The following is a 21,769-nucleotide window of genomic DNA, read 5'->3' as shown; positions in this document are numbered from 1 at the left end:
TAAGGCGTAGATTGGATATTTGGATCTAAAATGAAGTATGCACAGTAATTATCTCGGGTGATAAAAGACGACAACAAATAAATAAAAGGTATGTGGTGCGTGAAGGTGATCCTGATCCAAGTCCTGACTACTCCTGAGCCAGTTGGTTTCTCCAATTATACTGGAAAAGAAAAAGAAGGGAGCGACACAGGGTGAGGAGCGTGGAGGCGCGAGGCAGGGTGACAAAACCCCGTGAGTGGGTAAGGGTCAACACAAAAACAAAAAAGCGAGTAAGAGTGGTGTGGTGAAGTGTGGTGGGTGCAGATTCATTCACAGTTCACACATCAAACCGCAACAACACACCCACACGTCACTCTCACCACATTACCAAACAAAAATCCAGAAAATAGAAAAAATAGAAAAGAAAAAGAAATAGTGAGTGAGTCATCAGCGAGTGGTGAATACTATCTGAGAGTTGCAGAGAACGCTTCCTAACCTCTCCCTCTTCTTCCTTTTATCCTCATTCTCACTCACACATTTCCATTTCTCCACAAACACACTCTTCTTCTTCTTCTCTTTCACTCTCTCTCTACTGCTCTGTTAGTTTTTCGTTATTATTATTATGGCGCTGCACTCGGTGCCTTCTGTTTCTCAGCTGCACCGAGAGCCGTTACCGTCGTCGATCTTAGCTGCCGGAACCGACTCGCGTCTTCTACTCCAGTTCGCGACTCTCGGCTCCAACAAGTCAGCGCGTCGTCGCCGCCGCCTCTCTGCTTTTCCTTCTACACCAGCTGCGCCGCTACGTCGTCGTTCTGCTGTCAGAGCTGTTCTCGAACTCGACCGATGCAGCAGTGACAAGAGTAGCAGCGGAGTTCGCCATTCTCAACCTTCCGATGTCAAACCACAGGTCCGATTTCGGTGATCACTTCTTCAGGAGCACAGCAATTTTTCTTTCCTTTTTTATTTTATTTTTAGCTTTTATTGACTGGAGTAAACGCTCTCTCTCGAAATCGTTAGTGTTAGTTACTTAGTTACGTTAACGGCACAATGGAAAATTGATATACGTTATGATTTAAAAACAGAACGGCTATCCAAACGAGGAAGAATTTTTTGTCAGTTAGGGGAGGGAGTGATGAGAGCAAACCAGAGACTGTAACTGTAACTTCCCTGCAATGGCGAACAAAAATTGAAAGAAAATGCTGTCCGTACAGTCATAGCTAAAATTTGCTGGATGATGTAGTTGATGCAGTAGAAATTATTGTTGCGATGCGGCAGAACATATTACCACAGTAACAACACTGTTGCTAGTATTGATGTGCTGCCACAGCACGTCGAATTTCCTTGATCTGATCTCGCTTGTGTTTAGGCAAGGGAGAGTGAGAGGGAGTCTTGTAGTAGGTGAGGCGACACAGTAGAACTTGACTACTAATTAGAGAGGTTTTGAAGGAAATCAAGTGAACATTCACATTCAAGCCTGCCAAATGGCTATTAGCGTGGTTGGCTTTCATGTTTTCGCCAAAAGCTTCAAAGAACTTATCATTGAAAAGAAATTTGCATCGTTGTCTCTGTTTTGTTCTGAGAGGATATTAGGAGAATAGCACCAGGAAATTAAAGTAGACCTCAAAACCTCATTGTTGAGCCAACTAAAATTCTAAAATGCACTTGCTAATAAAAGATAAGCACCTGTGTAAAGGAAACAACTGGAACATGAATGGTCGAGGAACTATGCTTTGGGTTAGCAGTTAAGAGACAAGTAGAATTCTAGTTTATCCATCTAATGCCGAAGCTTTCTCTTTCAAGAAACTTATATAAGAGATAAACCCACAGTAAACTCATATTAAGCTTTATCAAAATCTAACCTGAGATCTAAAGAACACTCCCCCCCCCCCCCCTCCTCTTTTGATGTCTTTCACCTCATCATTAGCTATCAAATTATGTTGCCCTGAAATGGTATCGGGAATGAAAAATTCAATCTAACTGAGAGGACCTTGAATAAGTTGGATATAACTTGTATTCTAGAGAATGTTTCTTTTTGTATTTCAAATCTTAATTAGCAGTCTTGCATAAGAAGAGAGAAATATAGATTATAGATTGACAAATTCTCAATCGTGGGTACAGATGTATCCTCACCATTGCTGTAAATTTAAAGGGTTCGGACTATCGTGGATAGTTGTTTCTCAATTTCTGGCACTTGGCAGGCTTGCCTTCTGTTCATTGTGGCATGTGCATTACATGACAATATGCTGAGGGATTCTAGTCAATTGTTGGCCAGGTTGCAAACTTGGAGGACATAATATCAGAAAGAGGAGCCTGTGGTGTTGGATTCATTGCCAATTTGGAAAATAAAGCATCACATGATATTGTAAAGGATGCTCTAAATGCTTTGGGCTGTATGGAACATCGTGGTGGCTGTGGGGCAGATAATGACTCTGGTGATGGATCAGGGCTGATGACTTCAATTCCATGGGATCTATTTGACAATTGGGCAGATAAGCAAGGGATTGCTTCCTTTGATAAGTTGCACACTGGTGTTGGGATGGTTTTCCTACCCAAAGAAGTTGAACTTCTGAATGAGGCCAAGAAAGGTAATAATAATGTTACTTTGGTGTCATCCATTGATGTCCTTTTTTGTTTTTTGGGCTTCACTAAGATTTGCGTGTATAACTACTTGTGAATACATTCGTGATACTTGTTGAATCTCTAATCAAGGGCAAGGGAGTCAGTCATTCTTTATTTCCTATACAGTTTTGTAGCTTTGCATAGTTATCAGCAGCAATACACCAATCTTTGTAGATGTGCGGTATATAGAATCTGCTTAGATAAAACAATAATAACAATAGTAAAGAGGAGGGATGTGCAAAAAAACCTATGTAAGGTTATGTTGAATCTTTAAGGTTTGCGTCAAGATGCGATTGTTTTAGATAAGGCATCAAAGAGAGACTATTTGTTTAGATAAAATATGGAGCTCAATGTAATGTAATGTTAATTGTGTAATGTTAATTTTTTTTCTTCATAAATATTCTTGTGCATAGTAATTGGTCAAAAATGATCTATTGCTTAACATTCTCTCAACTGTCTCAAACTGAATTTTGCACTGTAAATCAGCAATTTGAATATAGTGGTGTTCTGATTTGCATTTCTAAAAAATCTTCTGTAGTTATTGTAAATATTTTTCGGCAAGAAGGTCTTGAGGTGCTTGGGTGGAGACCTGTCCCTGTAAATAGTTCTGTGGTAGGTTATTATGCGAAGGAGACCATGCCCAACATACAGCAGGTATTTGTTAAGATTGTGAAAGAAGAAAATGTTGATGACATTGAACGAGAACTGTACATCTGTCGGAAATTGATTGAAAAAGCAGTAAGCTCAGAAACTTGGGGAAGTGAGACTTATTTCTGTTCTTTATCCAATCAAACAATAGTTTACAAGGGGATGCTTCGCTCAGAAGTTCTTGGGTTATTTTATTCTGACCTTCAAAATGATCTTTACAAGTCCCCCTTTGCCATTTATCATCGAAGATATAGTACAAATACCAGTCCCAGATGGCCACTTGCACAACCAATGCGGCTTCTTGGTCACAATGGAGAGATCAATACCATACAGGTTGAGTTTCATTGGCATGTTCTTTCCATGAAATTTTAATTTATTTCAATGTATGAAATGACCAAATATTTGTGCAGGGGAATTTGAACTGGATGCAATCAAGAGAGACATCGTTAAAGTCGCCTGTATGGCGAGATCGTGAAAATGAAATTCGTCCATTTGGAAATCCAAAGGCATCAGACTCAGCAAATCTTGACAGTGCTGCAGAAGTATGTCAATAACTGACAAATTAAGTTATTAGTTATGTAAATTCCATGTGGCTGTCGCTCATGATATGTTTGCAGAGAAAAGGGGGGAGGGGTTTCTTTTGAGAAAGTAAATAGGGAATGGTGAATGGGATCTTCTAGGCTACTCTTCTTTTGTCCTGTCCTTTTTTCCTCCTCTTGGATGATTCCTTATCCTCCTTTGTTTGTAACTGTTGTTTCTCGTTTATTCCTTTCTTCGTCAATTGAACACAAGAAACTGATGGTCATTTTTATATCTTAATTTGAATGGTCTTCTATGGTTCAGTTATTAATAAGAAGTGGTCGCAGTCCTGAGGAAGCTATGATGATTCTTGTTCCAGAGGCTTACAAAAATCATCCAACACTGTCAATCAAATACCCTGAGGTAATGTGTCTTTTTCTTTAATAACTGACATTTTATCTTCAAGTGCTTTTGGTATCCACATTGCCGTTTTATGTTATAAATTCTCACTTTGTATGCTCTATCTGTCCTATCATTTGCATGTCATACTTGTGATTGTTTCTATTATTTCTCAAATTGTAACAAAACTTTGCAGAGAGATTCTTTGTTTATCCACAGTGGGGAACAACCCTGTTTGATTGGCACATTAAAAGATTGTGTTCCTTTTAACTCAAAAAAAGTGGTTTTCACTAAAGAGACTAGTGGAATGGGATTGCTTGGGGGAATGGGGGGTGGATGACCTGGTGATAGGAACTTTCAGTGGAATGGAGGCCTGATCCAAGTGTTTGGTATATATTTTGTGTTTACTTTTATTGAAGTCTCAATATAGCTATTAACTGGAGTGTTGTTGGTATAACTCGTGAGTTAATCATAAAATCGGGGACAATGTGTCTGATGTGTACATCTTTAGGGTAATGTTTCTTTTAGCCTTTTGATAGAATTGTTCCGTATCAACATAGTGAAGTAGTTTGAAACTGTAACCATTTATGGAATGAAAGGCATTGATAGGCAATTGAAATATGGTTTTTTGACAACCAAATTCAACTTGATCTAAAGTTGAATTCATCCTTTTTCCCTGCTCACATATTTTGGGAAGATTACTAGTTTAAATAGATTTTACCCCTTGGTCTCCTTTAGTCATTTTATTTTTTTATTTTTTAATAAGAAAAGAAACGAAAGACCATATCATTCTTAGTTAAATCAAAATTTATAAATTTGAAAGGCACCTAGGTTTTGAAATGGTCATTCCTTTTTTGTGTTATCTCTTATCCATTCAGTTCTTTGTGATATTTCCATTATGTTTTGACAATAATAATTTACTTTTCTACTTCAGATTAAACAGAATATCTTGATTTTCCTCATGTTTATCAACATTTAGCTGGAACTAGCAAACTAGTTGAATGAAGATGATGAGTATAGGCTTGGACAATGAGTATGATTACAAAAGTCAAAGCAGTGTTAAATAGAATTTCTGCCGATGTAACGTGAGCTTAAGTTACAAGTGGATGCTGAGAAAGGGGGGAAAAAGAAAAAGAAAAAAAAGAGTAAATAACTGAGTAGATTTTCTGGAGTGGCTGACTGGCTGTAAGCCCCCACCCACTTTAAGATGAATGCTTTCAATACTCATTTTCCAAGCTTGATTCACAAAACTGCAAATTCTTGTCTGTTGCATCTTCTTGATTATTTCTAACAATCCTCGTAATCCGTTCTCTTGAATTATGCATTAAAGGTCCCTTAATTCTGTCTTCACTTCCTAGGTGGTTGACTTCTATGACTACTACAAGGGTCAGATGGAAGCTTGGGATGGACCAGCTTTGCTTTTATTCAGGTAAAAAGGCTAAGATCCAGTTTGGGTAAACAACTTAATTAAGTTGCTTTTGAAAAAATAGCTTAAACAATAAATGATTATATTAAAAGTAGCTTATAAATAAGTTATTTTGTGTTTGGATTTTTAGTTCTAAAAGTACTTATTTTATAGAATTGTGATAAAAAGTAGTACTATTATGAGAGAAGTCATTTTTTTTAACTTTTCTATAAGCTCCTAAATAACTTCTTAGAAAGTTGCAATTTGGTTTTGAACATTGCACCAGACATTAATACTACTACTTTTCATAAGTCAAAAACTCAAAGTTACTTTTGAAGCTTCCCAAACGGGCCCTAAATAATCCAGAACATGATTACCTTGTTAGTATCTTACTCCATCCTTATTTATGGGACCTGACTTTAAATCAATTGAGAGTAGCATTATTCATTGAAGCTTAGTCATTTGACACTAAAAGTACAAATGAGGAGGTTCTAGCTTAACCTTTGTTGGCTAGAGTAGGAATCTGAAGGGCTTGCTAGGAGGATAATAAGATATAGGGGAAGTTTGTTTAAAGTATTTTTTTTGTGTTGCAATTTTATTTCATCATGCAAATATTAGCTTTGTGCATTATTTAGACAAACTTTCCCAGTTAATTTGCGTTTAATCTTTGTAAACTGTAAATAGTATGAATTAGTCTCCTCCCCCCTCCTTTTTTTTCCTTTCCTGATTGTCTGTTGGCCAATTGTTGTTGCACAGTGATGGAAAAACTGTTGGTGCATGTCTTGACCGTAATGGACTCCGACCTGCTCGGTATTGGCGAACATCAGACAATATGGTCTATGTGGCCTCTGAGGTGAATTCCCTAATTTCCATTCATTGGATTATATTTTTTATTGATGTTGTATGATCAGAGCTTCTGTATCTTGGGTAGAGAAAAATAATTGATTATTATGTCCTTTTTATTTTTTTGCTTCTCAATATCATGATTTTGATTATTTGCTTAAACTCTGTTTATTAAATAAGTAACAAAAGTTATGTTAAACAAAGACTGATTTCACACATAAATGCAAAATAAAGGGTAGGATTACAAATATTGTATTTCTGATCATTTGTCTGTTCTTTCCCATGTATGTGGGTCTTGCTTTCCTTTCCTTGGATGGTTTCACTTGTAAATAACTTATTTTCCTTCAATGGTTTCACTTGTAAATAACTTATTTTCCTTCAGTGGTTTTACTTGTAAATAACTTATTTTCCCTTCAGAGTTTTTGTTCTTTTTAAAACACATTTTATAAAGTTATTATCCTTAATACTTATATGCAGTAATGATAAGTAGTTCCACATCCATTGATTCTGGTTCATGACTTTCAATTATTGGATTCAAGACATCATTGAAGATTTTATGGCTTGTCTCATTCTCTTCTAGGTTGGTGTGGTACCGGTGGATGATTCGAAGGTTATCTTGAAAGGCCGATTAGGTCCAGGCATGATGATAACAGTTGATTTGAATGGTGGTCAGGTTTGCACTGAAACATTTTCTTGTTTTTGGGATAATTGAAATAAGCATATTTCTTCTAGTGGCTGTAACCACATTGCTTTGCTCTTTCCTTTTTCCCCTTTTTTATTGTTGCTGAAATTATGTAACTTACTTTACAAGAGTCAGAGAATAGTTAAAAAAAGCTCAACATGGTTAAGAGTTATATAATATGATTGGAGAGTATAAATAATCCTGTTGGAAACATATGAGAGTTTTGGAATTCACCATTCTGTCATATTAGGTTCTTATTTGTCAACATTCACCAGTCTCAAAACTAAAGCTGTTAGGTGAATTAACATAGTTATTAAATAGGTTCTATATCTAACAAGTCACCACACTGGTGAGCCCTTTGAGCTAGACGTGTACATACCATGTGTGAAAAATTTAACTATTTTACGCAGACAAGTGGGTGCAATTAGGATTGGACTTGGAAGTTGAGGATATAATACTAATACCATATCGATAACCATATCTTTCAAACTCTTAGGCCGTTAAGTGAAGCCTCATCAGTAGTTTTTACATTTAACGTGTATCATAAAATGTGTTTGATTAACTAATAATCAATCCATGTCACTTGGTGTTTCCTTGTAACAATATGTGGTGGCAGTTATGATCCGATTGATTCTATTGTTTAAAATTGTGGTTGCTGATGCAAGAGTGCCTACATGTTTGTTTTTTCTCTACTCACCTTCCATTTTCAATAAATGCCTATCAAAAGCAACAATGTATAATATCCTGTGTGATTATTTTACATACCAAACACTTATACGGCAGGTGTATGAGAATACAGAGGTTAAAAAGCGAGTAGCCTTATCAAACCCATACGGGAACTGGATTAAGGAAAATATGCGGCCTTTGAAGCCTGTGAACTTCCTTTCAGCAGCTATGATGGACAATGATGCAATATTAAGACACCAACAGTGAGAGTTTTATGTAGCTTTTTCCTAAAATATTTATCCTTGATGATGGAAGTTGTTCCAAAGCGGTGTTGTAATAAATCATAAATTATTGTTTTACATGCTGCTATCACTGTATTTAGAGCTTTATTTGCTAGCTTGACTTTTATGAGGATTAGGAATACTGGTTTAAAAATGAATTTTTGCAATTGTAAAAGATGAAATGTTTTCTTTTGGGGGGTAAAATATTGTTCTCTATGAAGTGGGAAAAGTACCTTCATGTGTATAGTGTCTCCTGCTTTAACAAATATCTTGTAACCATATCTAAACTATAAGTTAATGTTCTATTCTTGTTGTTCAGTTATATTTTTCTTTTATTGCAGCATACAATATAACATCTTATGTAGTTCTTACTAAACCTCTGTTTGGTGGGAGCAGGGCATTTGGGTACTCTAGTGAAGATGTCCAGATGGTGATCGAATCCATGGCTGCTCAAGGAAAGGAGCCCACATTTTGCATGGGAGATGATATTCCATTGGCTGCATTGTCTCAGAAGCCTCACATGCTTTTTGATTATTTTAAGCAACGGTTTGCACAGGTCAGCTAAGTTTCTTTCTGATAACTTGTTCAACATGTAACCTATTTATTACCTGTGACTTAATTTTGCTATCATAGTATCAACTGCCAAGTCACTCCTATAATTATGTCTGTGACCATGTTTTACACATCGTGCGATGTCATGGCATAATTGACTGTGCTGTTTGCCTTGGTAAATACTGTATGTCACTTTTTAGATTCTATATATCTGTCTGTTGTCTTTATCTTATATGGTTTATTTCATTGTTAAATATGACATATCTTTTTATGAATATTCTAAATTTATTTCTGTCTTCTACCACCTGTTTTATACTTTTATTATATATTCTGGAGTACAGGTTACAAATCCTGCTATTGATCCACTTCGAGAAGGATTGGTTATGTCTCTTGAAGTCAATATAGGGAAGCGAAGGAATATTTTGGAAGTTGGACCACAGAATGCTTCTCAGGTATCTTAACATACCTTTGATAATTTTTTTTTTGTTCTTTTCTCTAGTAACTTCTATGATTCTGTTGCTCTTTGTTGTCCACAAGCTTGATTGTATTATCTGGAGCAGGTTACATTGTCTAGCCCTGTACTGAATGAAGGAGATCTTGAGCTGTTACAAAAAGATGCCCACTTAAAACCACATGTATTGCCCGTATTTTTTGATATAAGTAAGGGGATTGATGGTTCCGTGGAGAAAGCATTAAATAAGCTTTGTGAAGCTGCAGATGAAGCTGTTAGAAATGGTTCCCAGTTGCTAATTCTTTCAGACCGCTCAGATTCACTGGTAAAGACCATCTAATAGTGTTTTTATGCTTCTACCTAATTGGATATATCAATATCATAGTGCTTAAGGATGGATTGAAGTGATGATTTGAGTCATTTTTATTAGATAATCCTTAAATGTGATACACTTTTGTCTGCATCAATAATAGATAGTCCTCATTTCTTAGTGTTTGGAGACTTTGTCTGCTTCTGGTTACAATCCTATCAGTTGGTTGTCTTTTTAGAAATCTTAATTTAATTTTAAATTTAAATCTGTTGAATGAATGGATAACACAGTCTTATGTAAATTGATAGAAGTGTATTGTCTAAGAAGCACTCTGGAGATCTTAATTGTGATGGTATAAATAGGCTCAAGCCAATAATTTCTGTAACTACTTGTTTTACCAAAGACACTCCTGGAAAGATAACCATGTGCTGAACTTAAGACTGGTTGGAAGTAAATCTAGTGACACATATCTTCCTGTAAAAATGTGAGAATTTCTTTCCAACAAAAGACACCATATGGAGAAAATGAAGTACAGTGCCCCAACTTCTGCTTTTATACTTTGGCCAAAACCTGAGAGATTAATCACAGGAAAATATTTCAAGTGATCTCCCTTTTCTGTAACTCCCCTCTGCTTAAAAAGTTGAACAGTAATTTGACTTTGGAAAATGAAGTTTTACTTGAGACGATGAAGGGAACTGAATATTATATTATGGTATCAATAAATACAATATTATTTCTAAATTTTGCATTTATAATAACAGTGAAGAATTTTTGTGAATAGCTATCAATAATTTTCAATGATCCTTTTTTTAATCTTTTTTTCCTGTCTAATTTGTCATGATGCATTCCCCCTCTTTTGTCTTTGTTTAACCCCAGGAACCAACACATCCTGCAATTCCAATACTTCTTGCTGTTGGGACAGTTCATCAGCATCTAATCCAAAATGGCCTGCGGATGTCAGCTTCAATTGTAGCAGACACTGCTCAGTGCTTTAGCACTCATCAGTTTGCGTGCTTAATAGGATATGGTGCAAGGTTGTTTACTGTCTCCACTGAAGCTTTTTTGATGATTTTTAAGTCTCCTGTTTCCATATTGTTTTTTTTTATCTTAAATTGGACTAGTGTTCTATTATCTATTTTTCATTTTTTGTCTTAGATTATTAGTTTGCCAGTTATAACACAGTTGTATTCTCACCCTTGTCAAGAAGCCAATTCTCATTTAAACTGGAACAAAACTGAGTTTTTGGTTTTCCCATGAACCACTGTTTGCTGGTGTGACTATAGATAGGTCCACCTTGCGTGAGTTGTTGGGAGCAGTGGAAACTGTGAACCATTTCGCTTGCCTCTATCTTATTGAGCACTTCATGATGTTTCTAATTTCATTTTTTAGTGCTGTCTGTCCATACTTGGCATTGGAGACATGTCGACAGTGGCGTTTGAGTAACAAAACTGTAAACCTGATGAGGAATGGAAAGATGCCTACTGTCTCAATTGAGCAGGCCCAGAATAATTACACCAAGGTTAGTGATCATCTTCAAACTGAAAGACTACTTAAGATATGATGTGGGTTGATACAACATTGTCCTAATACACTTATATATACCAATAATCTAGGTCAAGTATAGTACCAACTGCCATTAGCCAGTCAAGGCTGCTAACATAATGAGTCTCAAAAAACAAGAATATCAAAATTCTAACCTTGATGTTTAAGAGAAGAAATTTTGTTCTGCTTCATGGTGACATTTCCTTCTTTCTGTTAATTAATTCTTAATAAAAGAATGTGATCTCTGATAGCAAATTATCTTGCATTTGTATGAATTTTAGGCTGTAAAAGCGGGTCTTCTTAAAATCCTTTCCAAAATGGGGATCTCATTGCTTTCAAGGTATGTGATTTATGTTAAAGAGCTGAAGGGTCAAAAGAAAATAGTATTTTCTTGTGTTTTGATTCTTTTCCTTCCTTAAGGATGTCATGCTTATGCTTTTTTTGACAAGTCAATTTATTAATTACTTCCATGTATGCAGTTACTGCGGTGCACAGATTTTTGAAATCTATGGATTAGGAAAGGAAGTTGTCGATCTTGCATTCAGAGGAAGTATGTCAAAAATTGGGGGATTAACTTTTGACGAGGTCAGGAAGAATACAGAACTGTATCTTGTGAATAAAATGCATATCATGCTTGTAAATATTTATTTGCAGATTTAACAACTATTACATTGAGCATTACATGCTAACGTGGTTTACTAATCCTGTACATTAGAAAATTACACTCCCATCTTTGAGCAAAAAAGAAATTTTCAATTACCAACATTAGGTGAAATTATACATATTTCTTCTGCATAAATAGTGTCGATTGTATTCTTCTACAGGGTATTAATTCATCCTGTTGCATATGTGCTAAATTTACATTATTACATATATCACTCATATAATGAGACATTCCTCTCTCTCTCTCTCTCTCTCTCTCTCTCTCTCTCTCTCTCTCTCTCTCTCTCTCTCTCTCTCTCTCTCTCTCTTTTTGGTGCAGTTAGCGAGAGAGACTCTGTCTTTCTGGGTGAAGGCATTTTCTGAAGATACGGCCAAAAGATTGGAAAATTTTGGATTTATTCAGTTCAGACCGGGAGGTATGCTTTACTGATCAATGAAATTGTATTTAAGTGATTATTTTGGATACATAAAAAATGACTGACTATGATATATATTTTTGAAGGGGAGTATCATGCAAATAACCCAGAGATGTCAAAGTTGCTCCACAAAGCTGTTCGTCAAAAAAGTCAAAGTGCCTTTTCAGTTTATCAGCAGCATTTGGCTAACCGACCTGTGAATGTGAGTCTTAAAGATCCTAGTTTCTGCCTTTATCTTGCATTTTATTACCCAAAATGTTATTTGAGATCTCTGTTTTTTTATTGCAGGTTCTTCGTGATCTTCTTGAGTTCAAAAGTGATCGAGCTCCAATACCTGTAGGGAAGGTTGAACCTGCTTCAGCTATTGTGCAACGGTTCTGCACTGGTGGGATGTCTCTTGGAGCTATTTCAAGAGAAACTCATGAAGCAATTGCAATTGCAATGAACAGATTAGGTGGAAAATCAAATTCAGGGGAAGGTGGTGAGGTAATACAATTTGCTTCCAATAAAACCAGTTTTATATATATGCATTCATATGGAATATAAAGAAACTGAATTTTCTTTTGTTTACGTCCATAAAATCTTATTGACTTGCACTACAATTTGATATTTCCATATATTGCATTCAGGATCCTATTCGCTGGAAACCACTTACGGATGTTGTCGATGGTTACTCTCCAACTCTTCCACATCTTAAAGGTCTTCAGAATGGGGATACTGCTACCAGTGCTATCAAGCAGGTCATTGTTCTGAAAATTTTCAAAAAAATACTTTCATTAACTATGTCAATGGAGGACATAAAGTAAAGTGCTATTTATTTTGGATGTCAGAAACTTCTTCGGATAGATTATTTTGATCCATAGGCTGTTTTCTATCTTTGGTCAGAATACCTATTAACCATAAACAATTTATAAAATACTGAAAGTTTAGATCTTCCCAAGAACGTTTGCATTAAATGGACCAAATTAAAAACCGTGATCTGATTTGCTCAGATGATGTCTTGCAATTTTATGAGTGTAATTTGTTGGTCATGAGGTAGTGCAAACTTTGCCGCGTAGGCAACCTAACCTAACGCAAGCATCATTGGATAATTCCACAGCTTGAATATGTGATCTTGAGGTCACACGACTCAATCCAAGTCTCTCTAGGCTCCCTCCCTTCAAAAGAAAACTCAAAACGAAACTATAACTATAACTAATTGCTCCTCTTTCTGCCATCCATACTTACCAGATCCTAGAATTAAAAAAATAAAATTGTTACTTGTGGATATTAGCCTCCAGGGAGAAAAATGCAAGAAAAGGAAAAGATCATCACAATAAGAGGGTAGTCTTCTCTTCTCCACTGTAAAACTTAAGCAATTGTTTCAATATCCTTCGGAGATGAGAAGGTAAATGTTTCAAACTTAAGAATCGCAAATAATTTTGGGTTATTCTAGAAGAACTAGACATTCTGATGCTACCAACATGTGATGACCTTCCTGTGGCATTATATCATAAGAATCCAGATGCTTGAAGGAACCTTTACTGACATAAATCATGATCTTAGAAGTGTGATATATCATTGATATACTAAATAAATATTCATTCTGCTCTAAATTCGTGTCCCTAGTTAGTTTTTAGTTCAAGAGTGCAAGTTTAATTTCCATAACCGGCAATCATCTTGGTGTAGGATGTATATAATCTAACATTGGTCAGCTAACAATTCTATTTGTCCAGACATTGTGGCAGGGAGTAGTTATATGCTAAAATATAATAATATATTGCATTCTCTTCAGGTTGCTTCAGGAAGGTTTGGTGTTACCCCAACATTCTTGGCAAATGCTGATCAATTAGAAATCAAGATTGCCCAAGGTGCAAAGCCTGGGGAAGGTGGACAATTGCCTGGGAAAAAAGTTAGCATGTATATTGCTAGGTTGAGAAATTCCAAACCAGGGGTTCCGCTTATCTCTCCACCTCCTCATCATGACATTTATTCTATTGAGGACCTTGCTCAGTTGATCTTTGATCTTCATCAGGTAACTCCTGTGTGTGTTTTATTTACTTGCTAAAATCATGTATTTCTTGAGCACAAATTTCCATCATAATTTGGTTGAACAGGTGAATCCTAAGGCCAAGGTTTCTGTAAAACTGGTGGCGGAAGCTGGAATTGGTACTGTTGCATCTGGGGTCGCCAAGGGCAATGCCGATATTATCCAGGTATCTACTGTGACCTTTCATTTATAAATTTATGATCCACATCAACAACATTCTTATATATTTATTTGCGATTCTTTGTGGAGTATAGTGTATGATGATGTGATTGACTTGCAGATTTCAGGGCATGATGGTGGAACAGGAGCAAGCCCTATAAGTTCCATCAAGCATGCTGGTGGTCCTTGGGAACTTGGTCTTACAGAATCTCACCAGGTTACAATTGAATCATGGAACTGTGTAATATCAATTTGTGATTCTCTATTATTGGAAGTTATGAAATGTTTTCTTGTGGACTGCTCTATTTTCAGACACTCATTGAAAATGGACTCAGGGAAAGGGTAATTCTCAGAGTTGATGGAGGATTTCGAAGTGGAGTTGATGTCATGATGGCAGCAGTAATGGGTGCTGATGAATATGGATTTGGTTCAGTGGCAATGATTGCTACTGGTTGTGTTATGGCCCGTATTTGCCACACCAATAATTGTCCAGTTGGTGTTGCCAGTCAGGTTTTGAAAATTATTTGTGATTATATGTTTTACGGTATGATTACTCTTCGCTCTTATCTCATGAGACTTCTACTCATTACATTTCAGAGGGAAGAGTTGCGTGCACGCTTTCCTGGTGTTCCTGGTGATCTTGTCAACTACTTTTTGTATGTTGCTGAGGAGGTACTTGTGGTTGCTGTTGATACTTCCATATTCTTCTTAATGTCACTTTGTTGTTACTGATTATAATTTCATGCGCCATTGAAGTTTGGATGAAGTGGTGTTTTCCTCTTCTTGGTTCTGATAAATGTTACTATTTGGCCAGGTAAGAGGCATATTGGCACAGCTTGGGTATGAGAAATTAGATGATGTAATTGGCCGGACAGAGTTGTTGCAACCAAGAGACATATCTCTAGTGAAAACTCAACATCTAGACCTAAATTATCTCCTCTCTGTATGTACTGCCACTTTTTTCCTTTCTTTGCTTTTATCAGTTAAATAAATAGCTGCTTCTCTATCTTGTGTGTAATGGATTGTTTATTTTCAGAGTGTGGGGTTGCCTAAATGGAGCAGTACAACAATTAGGAATCAGGAGGCTCATACTAATGGCCCTGTTCTGGATGATGTCTTGCTAGCTGATCCAGAGGTAAAAGTATAAACACTTATCGTTATAGGTGTTGGTAATGAAAATATTTTATTTTGATGGTGAGAAAAAAAATTGTATATTGTATACCTAGTTCTAATTTATTTTTCAGTTAATATTCAACAAGAGAGTGGGTACATTGTGGGCCATGGGGGTTAGGAGAATTTTTGTGAATTTTTTTTAAAGACAATATTTATGCTTTATATCTTGCCTCTTTCTTTGGATGTTGATTTCATTGTTCTTAATTCCTTAACTCTTGTAAAATGTTTATATATATTTGAGAGAAAAAAAACATTTCAATTATTTGTCTATCCTAATAAATAATTCAATTTGTTAAAAAAATGTTTAATTAGATGCAATATTATGAGCATGAAGTGTTGAACTGAAAAAAATAGAAAATAAAATACAAAAATCCTAATTCACTTTCCGTACAAATTTTTCAATGACTTGTGGAATGAAATGGGAAATGTTGTAGACGAGTCTTCTGTAACAATGTCTTGTGTGCAGATTGCAGATGCCATAAAAAATGAGAAAGTAGTTAGTAAGACCATAAACATATACAACGTTGATCGTGCTGTTTGTGGGCGGTTAGCTGGTAGCATTGCAAAGAAGTATGGTGACACTGGTTTTGCTGGACAACTGAATATAACGTAAGATTTCTCGTTTGGAGCTTGGTATCTAATATCTTAAATCTGGACATATTTAAAGCAAAGTTCAATCTTTTATCTCCATGCTGCCAGATTTACTGGAAGTGCCGGACAGTCATTTGGGTGCTTTTTGACACCCGGAATGAACATTCGCCTGATAGGAGAGGCTAATGATTATGTGGGGAAGGTATCATTTTTATTCTCTTCTGTCCTTGGATTGGATGATATTATTTATGCGAAATATAACTAATTTGGGAATATGAAGTTATCCTGGTTTAATGCACCCATTCATCATTGTAGTGAGCGAAATGGATGCTTGTGTTATAGACTTATAGTAGCTATGCTGAACATTTTTGTTAGATACTCAACTTTTAGCATACCGTGTCCTGATATTTTTAGCTGCTGTTGCCAGGGCATGGCTGGAGGGGAGTTGGTTGTCACTCCAGTTGAAAAGACAGGGTTTCAACCCGAAGACGCAGCTATTGTGGGGAACACTTGCTTGTATGGGGCCACAGGTGGGCAGGTCTTTGTTAAAGGGAAGGCTGGGGAGAGATTTGCTGTGAGAAACTCACTTGCTGAAGCTGTGGTTGAAGGCACAGGAGATCATTGCTGCGAGTACATGACCGGTGGCTGTGTTGTTGTCCTCGGAAAGTGAGTAACATTTCCATATTGAAGTTGTACCATTCTTCCCCTCATTCTCAGCCCTGTGTTCTCTGTAGTTCAAATAGAAGGAATTGAACTAAAATTAAACTGAATCTTCACATGTTTATCTTGACAGAGTGGGGAGAAATGTAGCTGCTGGAATGACTGGAGGGTTGGCTTACATTCTTGATGAGGACGATACTCTTATACCCAAGGTTTGAGCCTGTGGCCTGTCTAAAGATAAAATCAATTGTTTCTCCACACATTTACAAAAGATATAACGCACGTCCAACTTATTCTGCCAATTCAGATGTTTAATTTCAATTATGCTCATCCCATTCTATCTTGATACCATTTTCTATTTTTATCACACAAGTGCATGCATGGACTGTTTATATTCCCTTTTCTTGTTTTATGGATTTTGATTCCCTCACTTCCCCAGACATAAGAAATGGATAATTTGGTTTAAATCTCTCTGGTCTGGGAGCATTTTCTACATTTTGAGTAAAAACATAATTTCTATTTTACTTTTCTCGATGCTTATATCGTATACTATTTACAGGTAAATAAAGAAATTGTGAAAATCCAGAGAGTCTCAGCACCTGTGGGGCAGATGCAGCTGAAAAGTCTAATTGAAGCCCATGTTGTAAGCCCCTTCTTTACATGCACGATAACTTTTACACATTGCATGTGCAACCCTCACATAGGCAAAATTTTATGCAGATATTTTATCCATTTTATATTATTTGATATGCACAAATGAAATTTTTTAAACCTCTTGTTTGTGAAGGAAAAAACCGGTAGCAACAAAGGTGCAGTTATTCTGAAGGACTGGGACAAGTATTTACAACTATTCTGGCAATTGGTTCCACCTAGCGAAGAAGACACCCCTGAGGCCAATCCCAAGTACGAAACATCTTCTGCAGAGCAGGTCACCACTTCTTTGCAGTCTGCGTAGATTATCAACGATGTATGCAATGCTTACATCGATTTACACGGGACTGTGGAGCCGCTGCAATGGCATCCCTGCTTTGTACAGAAGTCGAAGAGGCTATCACTCAGACTGGAAAATGGTGACAAAATACGACATAAATCATTCCTTGGAACCAAGTGGCTGCATTTCATTCTCATCATATTTGCATTGAGGCCACCCCCATATGAATCAATATGAAGCGTCGGCCTTAACCTACTTCAGCGCTTTTGTATAGGCATTTGCAAGAAAGAAAATTGTAAATAAAATGCAGCTGTTTCGAATCTGATTGGGACTTTTTGTGAGTGGTAACAATAAATTAGTTGGGGCTGTTATCATCTGATCAAATGAAAAATTATTATTTTAGCGTGAATTATTGAAACGCGTCCATATTCACGTAGTTGTGAACTTGTGATTGTTTCTGCACGCTATATTGTTATACTCTGCATTACACCCCCATCTTTTTAATTAGGTTTGACATGGATTATCCTACTAGGTTAGGACAGGCCTTCAGTGTTTACAAAACTAATACTTACAAGTCACCCACTAAAATGCTACTTAAGTAATAAGTCCGTAGCAAATATCACATTCTATTGCATTACTTACACGAGGCATGTAAGTAGCTTTCCTGAACAGTAGCACTGTAAATGTTTTTTCAAATGTGTTGTAAATTTCAATTTATGATGTGATTAAAAGAGATTTACGCATAAATAATTCTATTATAGATATAATATATGATAGGATTTATTGTTGTTTGATCTATATAGCTGATTCTATTTAGTGTGATAAGAAATTGTTTAGTGACAAATTTTGGTGCCTCTTAAAATGCTATATCTGGATTCAAAACTTGACTGAGGCTAAATAGTGGATGCAAATTCTTAAATATTGCATGCCCGAGTGTGTAGTATGTTTAAGTTTGTGATATTGTAACGTATAGGATTGAGGACGGTTTAATCTAAAACAAAAAATAATTGTAAATTTCAAGAGACGCTTATCAAGCAGAGTTTAGTCCACTTAGCTTTAAGAAAGTATAATTCAAAGCAACTAAAAGAGCATTTCTCAAAATCTCATAAATTAAAAGTCTGTATCACAGAGCCAAAAATAAACAAATAAAAGTCTCTATCCTTATACCCTGATTTTTTTGTTATACTAAAAACAGTATTAAATATCAAGAAGCACGATTAATATTTAATAGTGTGATGGTGGTCCTGTTGGAATGATTTGGAAAGAAAGAATAAGTGGTCCATGTGACAAAATAAATGTGGTATCCTGATGGCTCAGGTGCACATTCTATATTTGCCTGAATGGTTATTTATGATGTGTGAATTGAACCTTTTTTGTTTCTATATTGCAGTACAATTTTGGTGTCCGAAAGTCATCATCGTTTAGGCGCTCATCAGAGTATCATAAATTGGAGTTGGTACCATTCGTTCATTGATCTACAAACATTCAAATCATTTTAGTTTTATTATGAATAGACTAACTGATGAAGAGCACGAGTCACATTTACATTTTAATGCTGACATGGAGTAGCGTGCTATATGAATAATGATGTGCTGACACGTAAATCTTCAAATTATTAAAATTTCTGATTCATTATCCGTGTTAATGTATCCCACTCCACGTTTCAAGTACAGTGATTCCTGTATTTATATTTTGTATCCTGGTTTTTGTCTCTATATAACAATCTTTTGTTCAATACTTGTTTTTGTTAGTCCAAATTGCCATTCATCACCTAATTCTCAAATTTGTTCGAATGCACGAAGCTTCCTAGTTCATCTAGGTGAAAACTTACATTCTTAAATTTTTAATTTTAAAGTTTCACCTAATGAACCAAAAACGTGAAAAATGATACATGGTCACATTAGCCAAATAAGAATTGAGAAACTTGCATTATGAATTGTCATTATCACATGCCCAATTTTGAGACTTTCATACCTATAATTTTACCAAACGATTATAATAAACTTTTACTACACCAACCTAACAAATCTTTAATCGCAAGCATTTCTTTCTCTCTTTTTTCAAGAAAGAAGGATCAATATTCAATCATATGTGAGTATATCAATTAAGAGTTTAAAATTTGATACTGGCTAATGGAATGTCCATAAAAATTAACATAAATGGTAAAAATTTAGAAGATATTTTATAAAAATATTTATCCATATTTTTTTTAGAGTAAATACTCAACCCGACTCCTAATAATTATTTCAAAAGAAGAACAACGGAGTTCTTAACAAAAAAAAAATATCATTTTCTACTCATTTTTATTTTTATGAGACTGATGAATCCATGTACCAAAAAAATAAAACATTCTTTTTTTTGTACAAGGACTAATCAGTCCCATAAAAATAAAAATCAGGGCCGAAAATGTTATTTTTTTTATTAAGGATCTCGTTGTCTTTCGAAGTAATTGTCAGGGCTGTTTAGGATTTTTTTTTTTTTTTTTTTAAAGACGGAAGAAACTAAGAATAATTTGCAATATATTTATGAGGATTTGCTAATGAGATTCAATTATTAACATCAAATCTATAATGGGCTACATGAGGACACTACATAAGTTTTGATTACGAATTTTAGCATTAAAAGTGAAACAACAAAGAAGTTGGCATGTGAAGTGTGAAAATGATTCATACCCTCATTGGGTTGTTGCTCGTTCTATAATCTATAACCCATGATAAATTGTCAAAAAGAATTACCCGAAAATGTTAAGACTTGAAAGGAAAGAATAGGAATGAGTAGAAGGAGAGCATGATATTTTGCAATGACTTGTCACTTTCCTTTGTTCTTTGCTTTTACTTGGAAAACAAAAGAGAGGCAAACCAGGTGCTGATTGTGCCTGACACGTGTCGCCATGTCGGTGCATGAAACAAATTGAGAATCACAATGCAACCTTGCAACGGGAGAAAGAGAACCAACTTCAATTTTGATTTGACTCTCTTCGTTTTCTCCGTCTCTTTCTTTCTGCTACTTTCACTTGTTTTCTTCTCAGACATATTTTAGTATTGTAGCATTTTACACTCCTCTCTTCTTGTTAATAACAAAAAAAAATGTTTTTTTTATTTCTATTTAAATATGATTAGATGTTAGTGTGTCTAATATTATTGCTAATTTATATGTTAAAAATGAATTTAGAAATAGTGTTATTATTTATACAGAAATTTGTTTAAATATTTGATATAATTAAAAAACATAAAATATCTAAAAAATTAAATATACATTAATATAAATAAAATATTAAAATATTATTATAATTTATCTGAAAAAATTTTATAATATATATATATCGTATCTTTTTGTTTAACAAAAAGTTATAATTAATGTTTCCGTACATCATAGAAAACCCTTTTTTTTTTTCAAAACATTCTACTTTATTTTTAGTTATTTTATTATTATTTTCGTATTTAAACAAAAAAATTGCTACTCATATCAACTTAGTTAAAATAATTTTATCTTAAAATGATGATTAAAATGTTAATATATATTATGTAAAACAAATATATTAAATTATTTAATAATTTTTAATTATTGTATTCACATAAAAATTATTCAAACTATTTTTCCATCAGTAATTATAAATAATAAATATGAACATTTAAGTTTTAAAATAAAAGAAAGTTTAAGGGGCTAGCAATTTTTGTATTTTGTAGCCAGCACTTAACATGAAAAGAAAAGTGAGTGATCTCTCACCATTAAAAACACTATTGATGGAAAAGTGAGTGATCTCTCACCATTAAAAACACTATTGATGGCCAATTGATGGTTACAAAACACAAAAGTTGCTGATACCTAACACTCCTCTTAAAATAATACTTCTTCCATAACTCAATGTTCTTGCTTTTAGTTTTACTGGAGTTGAATTTTACAGCAATGTGCAATAACAATTATATAAACCTTGTGAAAAAATTGACTAATTACAAGTCACCAAAAAAAATTTAATTAATTACAAAATTATAAAGTTTTAATTTTCATACAGAATATGATCTATATTAATAAAGTTCTATGATCTATATTAAAAAAGTTCTACTATCTTAAACATCTTATAAACATAAATATTTGCCAATTGGATGACAGTCTAAATTCTTTTACACTATTGATATAATCAAACGCATTACTTAAACAGAAAATTAAAGAAATAACATATGTGAACAAAATATGAAAATAATGCTTCCTATTGTTGAATAAATCACCTACATTGCTCAGACAGTCAACAAT

General features: G+C 34.8%; 1 protein-coding gene across 1 annotated transcript; it reads left to right on the top strand.

Annotated features, from left to right (window-relative positions):
* Positions 1-285: 285 nt before the first annotated feature.
* Positions 286-17,927, top strand: LOC107645553 (ferredoxin-dependent glutamate synthase, chloroplastic). Its single transcript, XM_016349608.3, has 33 exons — positions 286-886; positions 2,252-2,564; positions 3,137-3,579; positions 3,657-3,788; positions 4,090-4,188; positions 5,523-5,593; positions 6,326-6,422; positions 6,993-7,085; positions 7,878-8,023; positions 8,438-8,597; positions 8,935-9,045; positions 9,154-9,369; positions 10,231-10,388; positions 10,744-10,873; positions 11,178-11,236; positions 11,376-11,481; positions 11,879-11,975; positions 12,062-12,177; positions 12,264-12,461; positions 12,605-12,715; positions 13,750-13,989; positions 14,072-14,170; positions 14,285-14,380; positions 14,476-14,673; positions 14,761-14,835; positions 14,978-15,106; positions 15,200-15,298; positions 15,803-15,945; positions 16,036-16,129; positions 16,355-16,593; positions 16,721-16,799; positions 17,147-17,230; positions 17,375-17,927. Exons 1-33 carry the CDS (start codon positions 602-604, stop codon positions 17,540-17,542), a joined length of 4,884 nt encoding a protein of 1,627 aa, XP_016205094.1. The 5' UTR covers positions 286-601; the 3' UTR covers positions 17,543-17,927.
* Positions 17,928-21,769: the final 3,842 nt, after the last annotated feature.

The sequence above is a fragment of the Arachis ipaensis genome, chromosome B6, assembly GCF_059453495.1.
Source record: "Arachis ipaensis isolate K30076 ecotype BB chromosome B6, ASM5945349v1, whole genome shotgun sequence".
NCBI lineage: Eukaryota > Viridiplantae > Streptophyta > Magnoliopsida > Fabales > Fabaceae > Arachis > Arachis ipaensis.
This window is presented reverse-complemented; position numbering and strand designations above follow the sequence as displayed.

What these genes read in the sequence shown, in the direction of transcription:
- LOC107645553 (XM_016349608.3), top strand. Translation starts at nt 602, where the DNA reads ATGGCGCTGCACTCGGTGCCTTCTGTTTCTCAGCTGCACCGAGAGCCG. An exon ending in TGGTCTATGTGGCCTCTGAG is followed by an intron (nt 6,423 to 6,992) that starts GTGAATTCCCTA and finishes ATTCTCTTCTAG; the next exon opens with GTTGGTGTGGTACCGGTGGA. An exon ending in TGTGTTGTTGTCCTCGGAAA is followed by an intron (nt 16,594 to 16,720) that starts GTGAGTAACATT and finishes TTATCTTGACAG; the next exon opens with AGTGGGGAGAAATGTAGCTG.